Source organism: Larus michahellis, chromosome 2 (genome assembly GCF_964199755.1).
Source record: "Larus michahellis chromosome 2, bLarMic1.1, whole genome shotgun sequence".
Taxonomy (NCBI): domain Eukaryota; kingdom Metazoa; phylum Chordata; class Aves; order Charadriiformes; family Laridae; genus Larus; species Larus michahellis.
Window position 1 is genome coordinate 92,007,646 of NC_133897.1, and position 18,395 is coordinate 92,026,040.

The 18,395-nt window shown below is 38.8% G+C and overlaps 1 protein-coding gene across 8 annotated transcripts in view; it reads left to right on the plus strand.

Annotated features, from left to right (window-relative positions):
• Nucleotides 1-18,395, plus strand: part of SEMA5A (semaphorin 5A) — a 353,355-nt gene that overhangs the window by 252,923 nt on the left and 82,037 nt on the right. For all 8 annotated transcript variants that reach the window (XM_074576222.1, XM_074576228.1, XM_074576225.1 and 5 more), the window contains 3 exons: nucleotides 6,074-6,191; nucleotides 12,086-12,267; nucleotides 14,396-14,539. In XM_074576222.1, coding sequence (XP_074432323.1) covers nucleotides 6,074-6,191; nucleotides 12,086-12,267; nucleotides 14,396-14,539 — 444 coding nt within the window. The remainder of the gene's footprint in view (nucleotides 1-6,073; nucleotides 6,192-12,085; nucleotides 12,268-14,395; nucleotides 14,540-18,395) is intronic.

The window sequence follows — 18,395 nt, forward strand, 5'->3', positions numbered from 1 at the left end:
TTTTTTGGCGTGTGTATGGTTGGACTCGATGATCTCAAAGGTCGTTTCCAATCGTGAAGATTCTATGATTCTATGATTCTATCTGGTTAGTACTTTTCAGGAGCCGAGTTGTACATCTTATATCTGGGCCTGCTATCTTCATAATTGATTCATATTCTAGTATAAAGTTAACCTCAACATTTAAGTTCAAAATAACCTAGGTCACAGCTGACTGAAAGGATATGAAACTTGTGTACCCTATTTACCTTCTATCTGCTAAAGATATGCAGGTCTTTTAAAGGCATGGGGTGCCATATAGAAGCAAACATGGTCAGCCTGGGTAATCACTGTTACTGCTGTTCTGATCTAGGAACCCATCAACTGGTGTGAAAATCCCCAAATCTGTTGTTCTTGGGTTGCCTTGCTGTGTAAGTACCTCAGATTTTCAGAGCCTATTTGCCAATGACAGATTTGCAGGCTCTAGTTTCAGCCCATCAAAAGGGCTCTGAAAACCCTACTTGCACCTAGTAGTCCCAGCATTTCCAGGCTCCTGCTTCCTAATCAGAGGGCTGGAAGCTTTGTCTTGGCTGATTGACATGGATGGGGACTTTAGATGTTGTTTCTTTACAATGAATAGCAAGCCTACCTTCTCTTGTAGAGAGCACACTCTGAAAGTTGTCTTTTGCATTTGTTCCAAGTAGAGCCACTTGGAAGTGTCTGTATTCAGACAATTGCACGTTATAAACAATTTTCCTAAAAAAAATACATAAATTCCTGATTCTGGATTTGAAGCTTGTAAATTTAAGGCTAGTATTGTCAGTGCATGCTGCAAGATTGAATCATACCTAGGTGGATTTTGATTGCCTTATAGAAATTCAAGCAGGAGAAAGCAATAGTAGTCCCTACAGAGTGTCTGAGATGATTAAAGCATTTGATTGTTCTTAACGTTCCAGGCAAAGGTTAAGCAGGATTCTGAATATTTGACACACATCTTAGTTTGAGCTCCTAGGACTTTATAAATTGTGTGCCTACCATTTATGTTCTTCTGCATCATTCATCTGTATCTTTAGATCCCTGTTTTCATTGCACTTATCTATGTGTACACACAGATATATATATGTGTGTGTCCACAAAACCAGTAGCAATGAGAACACTGATAAGTACCTGTGTACAGATGTCCGGTATCAGATTCATGTATTCATTCAGAAGTAGAAAACACAATGCATTCGTAACATAAGACAGGCTTTTATCTTCCATTTGTCTGTTCAAATTTGCAGTGAGGAATCTCTCTTCTCTGAAATAAGATGGTGACCCTAGTTCAGTTCCTGGTACATGAAGTGTCGAGATCACAGTTGACAATAATTGGAACTAGGTAGGCATGGCTATCTCAGTAGAAACTATTTGAACGGGTCAGGAGACTCAAATATCCTCTGTTCTTCAAAATGCTGGGTATAGGTAAAGACAGAAGAATGTTTCATTGAACAGTCTCAGAAGTTGCACCTCTTATGTTTATACATTCATGTTTATGTATAAACATACATTATGTTTATACATAAAATGTTACAGCTCAAGAGGACACCTGATTAGCACTTACAATGTATATTGATAGCAGAATATGTTCTTCCCCTGAAAGATTTCGAAATCTCTTTGAAATCAATAGTATTGAGGATATAGCTTTTAATCTTAAGGTTTTTTGTTCTTTGAAGCACACATAATGAATTCTTTTTAGTCTAAAACTGTTGGGGGGGGGTTGTCTGTTTTGCTCTGAATGGTGTTCGTTTCTGCCTCATATTCTGCCTGAATAAATAATCTCAAATGTATCTGAAGTAGAGCAGTTTTGCTAGCCTGCTTAGTGGTACTTATAAAATAGCTGAGGAAAATGACCTGCTATTGCTGCTTTGCTTTAGAGTGGGCTGACTTACAGTTCTGTTACCAGTCAGTCAAAATCCATTGTTTGAGTGTTGCATGACTGTCGGTCGGCATACCGAACCACTGCAGCCAAATGAATGCCTGGCAGGAGAGACACTCAACTACCTATCATTTACGTTTGGTAAAACATGTGAAGTGACAACACAGAGGAAAATTAGAATCAATCAGTGGAAGCCAAAAGCTGTTGAAAATTTTTGTAGAGAGTGGTGACTCGACAGGGTGAGTGGCATCAAGAGACTTTGGATGAACCGATTCACTTTTATTCCTGAATTTCCTTCCTGCACAAAATTGCCAGTTTTAGCAGTGCTGGGACAAATCATGTGAAGTCTGAGAGATGTGGGCTGGTGTCTACTGGGAGTAACAGACAAAATGTTCATTTTCATCTCTGGTGAAACTGAGATGTAAGGTAGACTTCCAGAGACAAGATGGCTAATATATTATCCAGCTCTGCTACTTCCACTGTCACTATCTGAAAGGGCCGTGTCAACTGAAAGACCTAACACCAATTTTTAAATTTATCTAATTTTTCATCTACATTGGCTTTAATTTAGACCGAGATTAGGGAGGAGAAAGGGATAAAGATGTGTAGTGCTATCTAGTTTTTTACTTTCCTTACTTAACGTGAATTTGACAGCCATTTTGCACAATTTCTGTTGTTATTTCATGTATACACTGAAGCTGTTCCTCTTACTGCTGTCTCTTGGGAGAGAGATTCATTAAAAGTGTTAATATAAAATTTTCATTGATGAGGACAGTAAAGGCACATAATTGTGAGTTAATAATAGTCCCTTTAAATTTCACACTTCCGATGGAAGTTCTGATAACTTCTCGTAACTTCTCATACTTACAAGCTTTATTCTATCCTCATTTTCTGTCTGTAAACTTACTTTGTTATCTGTTTCTTTTCTTTTTTTATCTAGGCATAACAGATCAAAATAATTAGCTGCTGTTATTCACACATTAAATTATCCCTCCAAGGAAAGAAAATGATTTTAAAATGTGACATAATTAAGCAAATTGGGGTAAAAACTTACCCGCATATTACCTCTCTAATTTTCATTTAAAAGAAAATATATCTACTTTTCAGAGCTATTGGTGATCTAAGCAAGTGATCTAAAAGAAATAAATAAGAAAACCCTCTGAGATGTGAGGCAGGAAGGAGAACACAAAAGACTGTTGTGCCAATACCTGAGAACAGGGCAGCTATTTACGCCAGGTCGTGCCTCATTTCATGAATCTGTCTGGCATGGTGAACCGAAATGCCAGAAAGAGGGTGATGGTGCTGAACTAAACTTTTGTGGTGTGCTTTTTTCTGTCTGAACATAAGATTTCAAAAATAAAACTTTTTACAAGATGAGACTTATATATAGTAATGACTGGGACGATCAATTAGAACATTATATATAAAAAAAAAAGGCAAAACTAGAGTTTCTCCTGTTAGGAATACTCATCAAACAAAATTTCCTGTTGCTTTGTTTCAAATAGTTGATATGTTTCCAGGATTGATTTATGTATTGTAGTATAAAGAAAAAAAAATATTGAAGACTGTTAATGCCTCTCATTTTTGGAGGAAGTTCTTCTCACTTAACCTCTTGTTGTCTGCATGAGGTTAGCCGAGTTATTAACTTCTTAAAATCGTAGTTTTCATACGCTCAGTGGACCTTCTTATCTAAATTCTGAAAAGATTTGCCTCGTTTTATCTTGCTGCCATGTTCTCCAAATCTGTTCATTTACTGAAATGGCGATGTTTGGTGTCCACAGAGTGATTGGACATGCTTTGTCCGAGCATTGGGACTTTTCAGCATTTTTTAACTTAATTTCTTCCATGAAACTAGGTTCTGTTCTGATACGAGGAAGTTATAAGAATGCTCAAAATATGCTTTCAGTGCCCTACTTAGGACTTCTAAGTGACTTGTAATGAAAGGTTCAAGCCATTTCGATTTGTCAGAGTGGAAAGTAATGTGGAAACAAACGTAAAAGAAGAAATGAGGTCTAAGAACAGAGTGGGAGAAGGATCAGCTTACTCCCAGGAAAGAGGGAGTGTGGTTCTAAGTGAAAGGATACTGACTTTTTATTTTATTTTTTTTTAATAAAACATGTCTAAAGCATAATAACTGCATTTAAAAATATTAACACTTAACACAAAGGAATAGTGAAGTTGGAAAAGTGAGCACTTCTACCTTAAGAAATAGCACAGCTAAAGTTGCTAATTGTACATTATGTCATCCTTTAACTTTTTTTCGTGTACATTTTTCAGAAAGCATGTGCTTTATCAGAGATGCTCTGAAGGAGATCACTGAACATCTTGTCTTGAAAACACTGGAAGGGCAAGACAGTTAAAACTTTATATAATTTGCATTAATTGTGCTCACTTTCTACGTAGTTAAATGGAAAGGTGTAGTCTGAGTTACAAAAATGCTAAGTGCTCACAGCTGCAAGAGCCATCAGTGGGAACTCTTTCTGAACACTAATCTCCTAAACCTAAAGCTTTATTTTTGAACTGGCAGCCTAATTAGGGGCACCTAGGGAATTTTGGCTATTATGTCTCTTACTCTGTGCCCCTTTTGGAGATGGGAACTATCCTCCCATATAGTACTGGCAATCCATGTTGCCGAGTGTACTATAGAAACTAATTCTTTGAAATTTATAAGCACTAAGAATCCTCTGTGATGGTATTATGGAGTAGCATACTAGGGCATTAGTAAGTCTGAGTTTTTTCTAATGTTAGCATGGAGCTACATGAGGAATACCAGAGATAAATAGAAATATGAATAAAACAGAGCACTTGTGAGGACAGAATCACAGAAGGGTTGAGGCTGGCAGGGGCCTCTGGAGGTCCTCTGGTCCAGCCTCCTGCTCAAGCGGGGTCACCTAGAGTCAGTTGCCCAGGACCATATCCAGATGGCTTTTGAATATCTCCAAGGAAGGATACTCCAGAACTTCTTTGGGCAGCCTGTGCCAGTGCTAAGTCAGCTTCACAGTGAAAAAAGTGTTTCCTGATGTTCAGATGGAACCTCCTGTGTTTGTGCCCGTTGCCTCTGGTCCTGTCACTGGGCACCACTGAAAAAACCCTGGCTCCCCACTCTTTGCAGCCTCCCTTCAGTTATTTGTACATATTGATGAGATCCCCTCTTAGCCTTCCCTTTTCCAGGCTGAACGGTCCCAGCTCTCTCAGCCTCTCCTCGTAGGGCAGATGCCGCATTCTCCTAATCATCCTTGTGGCCCTTCGCTGGACAGATGTGATGCGAACAGAAAAAGAGAGAATGATAATGCCCATGGATTTGAGTTGAACAAGAATGATCAGTCAAGCTTTTTTTATAATCTAGACAAAATGTTTGCATTTATTATTTTTATGTGTAATTTATAGGTATTCTTACAATTGTTAAAACAATCATATTAAGCTTCACTACAGTGGGACTTCCACCTACTTTCTTACCTATCTTTATCTATGAAGCTGCAGACCTATTGCCTTGATTGTTAATACTTGACCTACCAGTAGCAAGAGAAAGCTGACATTTAATAGAGAAAAGAGCTTCTAGTTTTGTACAGTGGGTCTTTCAGAGTCTGTAGCAAGCTGAGCTACCATCCTTCTCTCTAGCCTTTTTTTTTCCTCACTAGGTGCCACTAGAAGGGAATGTCTTGGGCAGTATGTGATATGTGAGAGGTGTGATCGCAGCCACCAGTGCCCCTTTGAACTTATTTCCAGGGATTCTATAGCAGTGCAGGTTTTCTTATTAATTTTCAAAGAGTAGACATTGCCATCTGATTTCTGACAAAGATGATAACTCTAATTCCAAAACTGATAGAAAAGACTAATAACTGTAACTCCTGAAATCTTCTTTACTTGGAGCAGACAACGTACACTTTTTATGAATTTCTGTAATTCTCTAGTAATTAAGTACAATTTTCAGTCTTGATGGCATACCATGCATGCAGACAGAAATTCAGCTATGCACTTAAAAGAAATCCTAGCTTTGTGTAGGCATTCAAATTCATTTTTCTTCTGTTTTGTCATTTCATCTGTGCCATACCACAACTGGGATCAATTTCACTATCTCTTTTAGGCCTATGACATATGAAGAGATGCCACATAGTTATTTAGAGATCTTTGGCCGGTACAGACGAAGATAAACTTTCATGTTTTCTGTTTGGTTTTCATTCGCAGTGCATGCATTGGATCCCAAGACCCTTATTGTGGCTGGGACATGGTGATGAAGAAATGCACAACGCTAGAAGAAAGTCTGAGCATGAGTCAATGGGAGCAAAGCATTACTGTGTGTCCAGTAAGTCCAAATACATTCATTTGTCTCTTAAAACTTTTGATTCCATGCGAATGTCATGAAAATGAGCTGGCATAGATTTTTTGAGCTCAGAAAACTGTATTTAGTGCCATTTTCCTCAGGCGTTCCCATCAGATTTTAACAGGGTATTTAGTTTCTTTTCTGTTTCTTATCAAACTACTTATATGATATGATCAAATTATTTATAGTACTTTCAAAAGGTAGTTGTTTTTTACCTTTCATGTCTGCGTTCCCACCTTGAAAGCAAATGTTCACTAAGATTAGAGATATTAGTATTTCTTTGCAGGCTTTTTCTCCATTTTGTACTTTGAAAAAATTTAATCGCTAGTGGTATTATCTTTTCTTTGCGGATCATTATTGCTAATGTAAAAGGCCATACAACATCTTTCAAAGTCCGTGAATTCTGTGAGTTAAGTCTCACCCACATAAATGACAGGAGTGATAATTGCAATAAACTTAGTGTTAATATTTGCAGTGGCTTAACACTTCTCTTTTATAATGATTTTGAATAAATTTAATATAATAAAAAACAAACAACAAAGTTGATTTATATTCCTCCTTTTTAATGTGGTTCCAGTGTTGTTTTAATATTGATTCTTTCCCTCACTCCAAAGAGCACAAAAAGAGGGTTAAGAAGGATCTTCCTTGTACTACTAAGCTCTTTCCCTTGGAGACCCATGCTGCTTTGTCTTTGCCTTCTGCCCACAGAGCCATGGAGAGGGAACCTTTCCAACTCAATTCTGCTTTCATCGCTAGTGAGGACTTCTTGAACTTGTCCCCATTCATAGAATCATAGAATGTGTTGGGTTGGAAGGGACCTTTAAAGGTCATCTAGCCCAACCCCCCTGCAGTAAGCAAGGACATCTTCAACTAGATCAGGTTGCTCAGAGCCTCATCAAGCCTGGCCTTGAGTGTCTCCAGGGATGGGGCTTCCAGCACCTCTCTGGGCAACCTGTTCCAGTGTCTCACCACCCTCATTGTAAAGAACTTGTTCCTAATGTCTAATCTAAACCTACCCTAGGTTTAGTTTAAAACCATTGCCCCTTGTCCTATCGCTACATGCCCTTGCAAACAGCCCCTCCCCAGCCTACCTTTAGGCCCCCTTCAGGTACTGGAAGGCCGCTATAAGGTCTCCCCAGAGCTTCCTCTTCTTCAAGCTGAACAGCCCCAGCTCTCTCAGCCTGTCCTCGTAGGAGACGTGCTCCAGCCCTTTGACCATCTTTGTGGCCCTCCTCTGGATCCGCTCCAACAGGTCCATGTCCTTCTTGTGTTGAGGGCTCCAGAGCTGGACACAGTACTCCATTCACCACTGGAGCACATGCATCTATGCTCATATGCCATCCATATTCTGTTCTCCATGTGTTTAACAAGCTCCTTTTAACATCTTACTGCCATTCCCCTCTCTTAAGCTAGGCTTTGTTTAGTGAACTGCAGATTTGCAAAAATACTATAAAGTTCTGCAGCTTTCGCTTGTGATCTCTACATAAGTTGCAGCAGCCTCTTATAGATACAAATCATTACACTGATTCTGAGGTCCTTGAGAACTAGCTCCTGTGTTGTGACTGTCTGTGTTTGACATTAGATAGTGATTCTTTAAACAATACCTTGTCCTGTCCTTTGCATCCATGCTCTCACATACTGGCCTAATAAAATAGGCTTACATTGGATTCATCTGCCTTAGCATTTTTTTCTCAAATCAGGAGCAACTTTGGGGCAAATACTCCGATTTTTCACATTTTCTTTGGTTCACATCACCAAGCAGTCTTGAAGCACACAAGCCACGTTACTTTCAGATGGATGAAATTAAACCAAAAATGTGCTCTAACTACTACTAGACATTTGATCCACGGCCAGAGTGAGACCCAAGTAAGCCCACAAAATAGGTATAGTGTACGTGTCGAGTCTTCAACACCAACTGTTTTATTTTCCAGGCTTGCAGTTTATGTGAGTACCACTTGCTTATATAGGCATAGCTGTTGCTTCTCAGAAAATCTGGATTCAGTCACCAGCACAGTCCTTGTCTCCCTGATTGGCGAGTAACTAGATGCACTGTAGAGTATTTCCAAGTAGATGGAGTATATCATATCACCCTGTGGTAATCCCATAGGCTAAAGGTGGTTATGTGGAGGGTTTGCTGGTGGCCTAGCTGGGGTGCTGTTTTAGGAAGGATTACTGGAATGGGTTGGATGGTTGATACTTGCATAAGCAGTCTGCCTACTGCTTAGTCTTTGAATTCTGGCATTGACCCTTATTTTCTTTCGTTGATACTAAAAAAGGGGGCCAAGAGGGAGTGGAGGGGGAGGGAGGAATGGTTTAGAAACCAGACTTCAATTCCGTGCTGTTCAACTGGAAAAACAATTATATATGACAGTTGCGTAGGATCTGACAGCCTAGTCAAAGCAGAGGAGCGCCAAAGGATTGCTCAGAAATTCATCCGCAGCTGTGAGACTTATTCTGCATATCAGAGATGAAAAGATGTAGCGAGCCTCCAAAGGAATTTTGGACTTAAGAAGATTGGGATTGCGTAATATAAGGAAAATTTTAGAATTAACTCTATAAATTGAAAAGCATGGTTTCACCACTTTACTGTTGTAAACCCCGACCTCCAAGTAACGCATTATTGAACAAATTTGGAAACTTCATAGAAATTTTCCTTTAAAGTAACACTTTAAAGTGTTACTTTAAAGGAATATCTGACAAATCACTATCAATTACAATTTTGCTTAGTGAGGCTTTTAAATATTTGGTTTTATAGCATTTTTATGTGCCGTATTCACAGAATATATAAGCCAAGATGTAATTAATTTCATTTTGTAGCCAACTGAGTTAATGTGCATCCTTGACATCTGCTATATATATTTATGATAATGTTGCAGGCAGAACATAACAGAATATTAGAAGTCATCTATCCTCCCTCTTTTGCTTCCAATATCTTAAATGTTACTAAACCTACACTGATCTTTTTAACACTATATACAATTTGTTAGATTAATGCATGACCAGTTTCTTCTAAACTCAGATCAGAGAGCGGCGTGTTTATACACTAGCTTAGCCCAAAATTAAAAGTGTGACCCGTTGCACTTGAGAAATTATTTCCTAGGGAATTATTCGTATATCTGAATATTTATTGGCATGTCATGTTAGATCAGAGAGGGGGCTAGGAGAGGTAGCTGAGCATTTGTGTTACTGTCTCTCTGAACTTTGAAGATAATTTGTGACAAATTTGTTTGTTTTGGTTATCTTGCATTGATTTAATCCTCAAGTTGTTTTTTTAGGTTATTGTTTCAGTTGGCATGACTAAACCAATTGTGCATGAATATAGATAGTAATTAATACCATGCCACATACATCTATTTTGAGCTTCTTCCAGTTGGTCAGATATCCCCATTATTCATCCAGTATTTTTACAGTGGTGAAGGTTCATTGTTTTGCTGAAATGTTTTCCAGTGGGACCACTTGCAATCCGTCATTTAAAAGTACACTGACTGACATTATCAAAGAGCTGTTTCAAGGAAAGTAAAAATAATTTTTAGAAAAGCGGGTTTTTTTTACATGAGTACGCAACATGAAATGGCTTTTTTTTTTTACAGCTGTAGCAAATATTGTATGCAGGGAAAGGGTATAGCATGGGATCTCACCTGAATTCATTAGCAGCTTAAGGAAATACTCCAGGGCCAGTGAATTCTACACAAAATAATCTCAAACGAAAGAGCTCATGGCAGATTTAAGGACTGGGTCACTGAAGATGTGACCTTGACTCAGAGTGCAGATGTACAAACCAGCAAGACAAGGTGGGTGCAGAGAGGCTCAAGACAAAGATTGATATTTGGAGGACATTAGGAAGGAAGAAGAGAGTAGAGGTATCTGCAGAAGGGAAAGGGTGACAAAAACAGGGTTGTAGAGAGGGAAAGCAGAGTATAGCCGTGACAGGAATGTACAGCCATATTGTCTGCTTGATTGTGATTTTCCACTTGAGGCATGTCAGATGGTGAAAGATTAATGGGCATAGGTTCTGGTGAGGGCTAAAAAAGGCCCGTCATCAGTACATTTTTCTTTCTGATAGTCCTGTGATGAAGTTGTTTGATATATCTTGCGAAAGGGAGATAGTAAGAGAGAGAGAGCAGGTGAGTCATGGGGAACAGCAGAGACTGCAGTGGGATGATCTTTACAGGAGTAAGGGGGAAAAAGTCAAGAGAAACCTGCCATCAGTATGTGCTTCTCAGCTCAAGCTTTCAAGGTGAGTTTTGTGAATACTTTCCCTGCCACTTGATATAAATTATGGTAGCCATAGACAACTGTAGCTTTAGTTTATAATTTTAGGTCCAACAGTGAAGATGCTTTGGTGCAGCATAGAAATAGAAAACAGTAAAGACGTTTTCATATCTCTGACATTAATTGGATTGCTAGTTTACGGACTATATTTTTTAGACCAGCAGTGTAAGAGAGAATGGATTTACTTGTTACTTAACTAGAAGTTAAGTATTTTCTGTTGTCCTATGAAGAACAACAGTGTATATATTCTGCATGAGCAAAGGCCGGTGAGTTCTTTTCAATAAACATCTGTCAGCAGCATTTTGAAATGGTGGATTATGGTTGTGTCAGTTGTAGCTGGCAGAATACACGTAGAGCTGTTCTGTGGAGAAGCTATAGCTGTGAAAAATAAATCATGAGAAATGTAATTAATAGTGAAATAACGGAACCTTTACCACAGTGGAAAGAATCAGCCAGCACCCAGTGTGGCAGTGGAAACATGCCTTGTGCTGTAATCACATCTCTTGTATCTTCAAATCAGTAGTGAAATGTATCCTTCCCACACCACTGTTAAAATGAACAATACTAAAAATAGCAAAGGGGGTCACTATTTCAGATCATTCATTCCTGGCAATCTACAAGTGTAGTTCCTATTCCAATATATAAGCAAATGTTAAAGTGTTAACATTCTTACACATTTGATAAAATATGCATGACTACAACTAATATGTATTTATTTTTATCTGAGTGAATTTAATGCTATTTAGCCTGCACTTGCTAGTACCGGTGTTTTGACTGAAAGTTAAAGTGTGACAATCAAAAGGCAAATCCTTTAGTATTTAAGTGAAAAAGTGGCTATCATTTACATTTATGATCATAGATTTGTCAAGATTGCTAAAAGAATTAAGAATATGAAAGCCTATCTTTGTTACAAGAGCTGAATTCCCCATGTCCAACGCTGTCTCATCATGTAGGGTTAGCTGCTGCTTTTTGAAGATGTTTTTAGGATTTATAGATATAATTCATCTGATGTTTAGAGAGAGTAGTATTTAAAACCACATTTCACTTTTATGAAATGGTGCTATATGACATGTGCTTCAAAAAACTGTTGTCAAAAAAAGACACTCATCAGGGAGATTTGAGGTTGATTCATCCAGTTTTGTTACCCTGGACTATTATCCTCTGCTGCCTCTTCCTTTTGAATTAGGTTTGGGTTTCCACAAGCATTCTTGCACATGCTGTTTTACAGCCAGTATCCAGGTTCCTAATCACAGGTAGACTTTAGGAAATAGGGAATACTGTCATCAGAAGGTAATCGAGAAAGTGAAACTACACTTTCTGTTGCATCACTGTAGGCAGGCATGGTTACGAAAGGTAACGGTTAGTTGTGATTATTGTTAGTGCTACAGTGGTGGCATCCAGTGTCCCAGATGGGTTGGAGGTGGTGGGAATTATGCAGCTACAGAAATTATAAGGGGAGCTTGCTGTCTGGAAGGTATACCTCTCCAGTGGCAGCTTTTCTTGTTGGTGACTGAAGGCCGTACCTCCATGTACTGCAGAATTAAGAGGTTGTAGGAAGGAACTGTCAGGCCTCAGGTAAGCCTTTCTGTTGTCTCTGTTTCTAGATGAGGAATCTGACAGTGGATGGGCATTTTGGAACGTGGTCGCAGTGGAAACCTTGCACTCACACTGACGGTGCCAGTGTTGGCTCCTGCCTCTGCAGGACACGTGTGTGTGACAGTCCTGCTCCTCAGTGTGGAGGCTGGCTGTGTGAAGGACCAACCATGGAGATTGCCAACTGTTCCAGGTACACAAAACGATTTCAGGTTCCATCGCTTATGGTTTAAACGTTTTTAACTTAATCAGAATAGAACCTACCCTTTGAAATCTCATCTGCGATGATGAGCACAGCCAGTTCTGTGCATGAAACAGCTCACATCAATGTCCACAGCAAATGAGACATTTGAAAGTATCTCTCAGGCTTTGTGGGAGAGAGAATGAACCCGATGGCAAATAGTGATTTCAAATGCTGTGTACCAAATAATATTGTCCTCAGCTAATTTTAACAAAAGCTCAGAAAGAAAAAAAATCAATGTTAGGTAATGTCCAAAGTATGATGTTTTTTCGCAGTTCTGTAGTCATAAAACTTTTTTTTTTTTTTTCTGGAAGTCACAACTGTTTACATTTTTGGAAGTCTTATGTCACTGTTGTATTCCCCTATTCTGCCTTGGGAAAAATGTTTTCATAATGTCTTTTGGTTGTATCATGACATCTATTACCAGTCTGTATGCCACTCTTTAGCTGCTCTTTTGTCTTCCTCAGGCACATAACTGCTCCCAGAAAAAACAGTGAGAGCAGATCGCTTCAAAGAGATTCAGAACACTGCATATTCTGAACTGCATTAGTTTGTTTAAAACATTACACATACTTTAACTGCAAGATGAAACTTATATACTGGTGCATTCTGCTTATTGTCAGTGATTCTTTCTGCTTTTGTCTCTGCTTTTTTAAAAAAAACAAACATCAGAAGCATATCATGGTAGTGAATAAAACTGATTATCCTGCACAAGATAACTGCAAGCTCTGTAAGTCAATTTTAGGGAAATTATTAAAAATATAAAAATACAGTATGTAACATCAGATCAGGAGAATGGTAGAAAAGAAGCATGCTGTGAGATACTGAACAATCAAACAACGGTTATTGGCTGTCAGGTTTAGAAGGCAATTTGGAACATGATTTGGGACTCTATTCACGTACTACCATTGGCAATATTGCACTACTATTTTAACATCTTACTTCTGTTAACACTGCTAGAATAGTAATTGATTCACGGAATTCATGGATATCCAGGTATTTTGTTCATTTTACCACTTGGGAAGACATTGCACCAACAGAGATACTATTTTTTTGTCTGTGTTACCAGTCATAGCTGATTATTTTTTTCAAAAGCTTTTTTCTGTGTTATCAACTCTTATATCCCTTATAATAATAAGACATCAAGATGAGTGAAATTTAAATTGGTAATATTTGTGATAAATTACTTGAATAATCGTATGTCATTTTTATTACTGGATTTAATTAGTTTTCATTGTTGAAAAAAGTGATTTCAAAATCAAGTTATGCACTATTTTAACTTTTGCTTTTGTGATGAAACCTCAAGAATTCATTATAGTTTAGTTTTATTTTTCTTGATTTTTCTTTGTCTTCTACCAATACAGAAACTGCAAGCTAGCCATCAAATGGGTAGAGAACTGCTTGAAGTGCATAATTTTTTGCTTAGGATAGGGTATGTAATTCCTTTTGAGATGTTTGGTCTAGCATATGTTTTCCTAGGGTGTATTGGCGAGGGACAGGAGTGCCCTTTCCAAAAGTTCACAAATGCAGGGTACAGCATGTGAATTCTGTTCGGTTTTTTTGTTACATTGCAAATAAGGTATTGGTGCCTTGCCAGAGTATCTTGTTGAAATTGCGAATTAATGCACTTTGACACTTGCTTGTCACTCTTTTTCCTTTAATCCCTTTCCTTTCGGAAGAGGTAGCAAAACTTGACATTTTAATCTCCCTGAAAAAAAAGGACCCACAAATAATTAGAACAATGTGTAATTAAAAGTTATCCTCAGAACTTTGATGCAGGAGTTTGCAGATGAATTTTACCCAGAATAAAGTGACAGAAAGCAACTAAATAGCGTCATATCTTTGTACTTAACTTCTTGTGTAATGTGGTCATTTTAGCAGTTGCTGATTGCAAAGCATGGAATATGGAAGGATCAGAGCACCTTTATTTTAGTTCTATATTCTTTAAGAAATGGAACACGATGCAGTATTAATGACTTCTACAGATATATTAATGGGCCAGACTCTGCTGTCAGTCACACCTAATCAGCCATTCGCTATGTATAACAGATGACAGAGCCTGAGCTTTTTATTCTACCAGAAATGGAGGCTGGACACCATGGACTTCTTGGTCACCTTGTAGTACCACTTGTGGAATAGGCTTTCAAGTTCGTCAGCGTTCCTGCAGCAATCCAACCCCTCGACATGGAGGACGCGTCTGCGTGGGACAGAATCGTGAGGAGAGGTGAGCTTTTTTCTACTGTCTGTTTTAATTTCTTCTGTTCAGCTGTATTCCACAGGACATTTTCTCCTTTACCTGCCTTGTTTTTCTCTTCCCTTTCCCTTCACTCTCTCTTTAACTCCACTGCTGCACAATAGCAGTATTCCCATTAGCAATGCTGTGGGTCTGCAGCGGTTCTTTCATCTTTCACTTAGCTGTGTCCCACCCGAGCCAGCTGAGAGCTCCTGGTAGTGCCAGAGAATTGTGCTGAAGCACTGTGCTGCTGTCCCTTGAGACCCTGAAAATTGATTCTCCTTGAAAATTGATTGCAGTGTGTTTGAATTGTAGCTCGCCCAGCCTCAAGACCTGGAATTCAGAGCAAAATATAGTAAGGTCATAGCACTGTGTTACTGATGCTGTGAGTTCATTTTTTCTGTCTTAAATGAATTAAGCATCTATGTAACGTGAAAGGAAGTTTCAAGGGCTTTGTTTTATATTCAATAAATATAATACACCTTGAACTCAAATATCTTTTAGTAAGGTTTCAGGGGGGGTTTAAATGGTTTGTATATATATTAACCCCTGAGCAGATCAAGTCAGCTCAGATTTTGATTTCACCATCTACTGCTTTGGCACTGGGCTGGATATTTTGTCCCTAGCTCTGCAATGTAAAGTTCAGGGCTCTGATTCCATTTTACATGCACCCTAATGTCTCTAATTTGTAGTCTGTGTGTTAGGAATTTTAACAGGAATTAAATATTTCTTTAAATCAAACTAGAATATATTCATATAAACTGCAACTCTTAGATGCATTATGTTGTTGTTTCCCAAGGCATGCCAAAAAGCTAGATAGCAGAAGACTGATGGAGTACTGTAGTCATCCAAGAGATGTATGTGGATACGTTTCCTCTCAATACGCACCTGCAGCTTACTTCAGTGTTTCTGTATGGGTGATTCAGTATCCTATATTGCTGTTGGATGAGAACAAGATTCATTTATGATGAGGTTTCAGTGAGGGATTTAATTAAACAGCAACTCTGGGATTTCTTCAGATGAAAAGATTCCATTGAAGGAAAGCTGCATCACACATTTATGTATTAGCAGATCATGAAGGACCTGGTCTTTCTAACTCTAAATGTAAAGGATCAGTATCACAGAAAAAGTGAACACTTCTTGCTGTTTCAGAGCCATGAATATTTACCATTTCATGGCATTTTGTTATTTTGTAAATTGCTTTCTGAAAATAGGTTGCCCAACCAAAAAGCCATCACCAACAGCTATAGATTATATCTGCTGTTACATAGCTCTGTCCCAGCATGAGTAACAGTTATTGATTTTCTTGAACTGAGAGGTCAGTCCAGGGCAGGACACAGTAAGATGGAATATAGAAGAAAAGAGTTTAGTTTGGATAGACTTTTTGGTGATGGACTATGAATGTTAGTAGTCATTGTTCGTCTTAGTTTTAACATGGAATAAAAGTCCAATAAGGAGTTTCAGGGAAATACAGAAAAACATGAGAAATACTTCCATAATTGTAGGATAAAAATGTCCAGTATTAAAACAAAGGGTGCACTAAAAAAGCAGCGGCAAAATGGAAAGTGATACTTAAAATGAGTTGAAATTATAGCAGCCTCGAAGGATTGCATTTTGGTATGTAACAGTTCTGGTGGAACAGCAGGCTTATGTTGCTTTGCTTTTGTAGCCTGCAGGTTACTTGTCCTTTCCCTCTTCGTCCAGTTCAGCAGCAATCTGGGATGTACAAGCCTGTGAGTTTACTGCAGGATGCCTTTTTCTCTCATAGTTTGTCTGTCGCTGTTTCCTATCTCCTTGAAGCACCCTCCACTCCCACTGGCCCTGCACCTTCCTCTCACTCACTAGCTTGCTCATACGCTCACAAGATGACCTTCCTGCCTCTACCCTGGTTTTGTTTGTTATCCGTGATGTATGCTGATAGTTTTCAATTTGGGGTTTTTTTAAAAGTACTTTTAAAAATTATTTCCAGAAGGTGTGGTATGTTAGGAAGTTTTGTCATATCATTTCTAAAGCAGATAGAGGAATGAGGCATCAGTTATTTGCCAGGATTTTTGTCAGTGTCAGGCCAAATACTTGATTAAATCTTTTCAGATCAGTAAAAAGCAGAGAGTCCTGGGAGATTCACCAGGGCCAGCCGATCCCACCACCCCCATCAGGGAAGCAGGGCAAGCCTGGAGGTTGTGGCCAGATCCAACCAAGAGTCTAGATAATAGATGATATCATGGTGATGAGGCAGGTCTGAGGTCCAGCTGGGAAGCCAGCCCACAGGCCAAGATTAGGATCAGGTTAAGTGGTCAGTGGGCAGGTATTCAGCAACAGAGCCAAGGCCAGAAGCCAGTCTACATGTTGAGGTTTAGGCCAAGGGGCTCCATGGTGACCTAGGAACAAGGTCCAGCACTTCTCCTTCGGCACAGCTTAGGCAATGGTTGAAGGTCCCTGGCAGAGCTTAAATAGAGCTCCTGGGCCCATGGGTGTGGGTAGAGTGAGGCTGTTTGGAGCCATTAGGGCTTTATGAGTGTCCTCAGGGCTCTGACAGCTTGTAGAGAGTTTTGAGCTATGTGGGCAATGGAGCACCAGTACTTGCAGTAGTCCTAATTCACTGCTTCACTCCAGGAACACCGGAGATACCTGCACCAAATGGAAACAGTTCCTTTGAGAATTGGCCCCAGTACATTTTGGCAGGCTGAGCAAATATTCCACATACAGGAACTCCTAAGAAATGTTTACCTTGGTTTTGTATCCACAGTACCAATAAGCAGCTTCTGGGATTTTCTCATTTGAATTAATCAATGTTTATAAATAGCCTAATGTTTTACTTTCTTAATGGCCCAGCTCATATGTAAAATTAATATGTGTGTAGTCTTAGTAAAAATTAGAATTAGTTGCTTTACACGTTGGGTGCATTTGTCTTTACAAAAGTGCATATTCACGTCACCTTCACACGTACAGCGTCATAAACACAGGATTCAGTTTCCACAGCCAACGTTGTGCCAAACTTTGAAACACTTTTTCAACAGACAGTGATTTCAGTAAAAGTCCAGTACGTAACTCCATAGAAAGCAAACACAGAAAAGGCAGCGTATAGCTGAGGTAAATAATTCACCTGCAGATGTGAATGGATATTCAGTTTGAGAGTATTTGTTCATGCGTTAAGGGCTAAATGTTTGCCTAGGCTATGTTTGTTTTACCTCATGAAAGCCATGATCCTATCATGGCTAATGTATCAGACAGCTCTGTGCTTGCTGGTCATTCCCTTGAAATCAATGGCAATATTTACCAATTTAAAGTGTTGCAGATAAGTTAAGCCGCTGCTGAAGGGGTGTGGGGGCTAGAAAACAGTTGAGAGATAGCAGCAAAGACTCGTATTACAAAGCCAATTTGCCTTGTAGAAATAGGTCAAAAGTGCAGCTGATGTGCATTTAGACAGAATATGGAGAGGAAGTAAAAATAGTATTTTAACAAAATACACTAATCAGATAAAATAATTTTGTAGTTAAGACTCCAGATGGAAGACATTCTGATTAATTCCTTAGGGGCTTAACAAATTCTGGTTTCTCCTGTATGAGAAATATTCACCGAAGCTGCTGGAAAACTCTAGGTTTTAGTTTATAGAGTGTACAGTATCGTGTCTTGACTTTTTCATTGGCTGAAAATGTTTGTCCTCTCCTTTCTGTGGAAGATACTGTAGATAGGGACTCATTAAGTCCATTGATCTCCCTCTTATCTGTGCAGAAATCACAGAATGAGGGATGTTAGAATGAGAATCCCTTCTTTTTAGTGAGTGTGATTATCTTTTATTACATAGGAAAAAAATTAAAAAAGCATGGCAAATCAGAAGTAGGAAAAT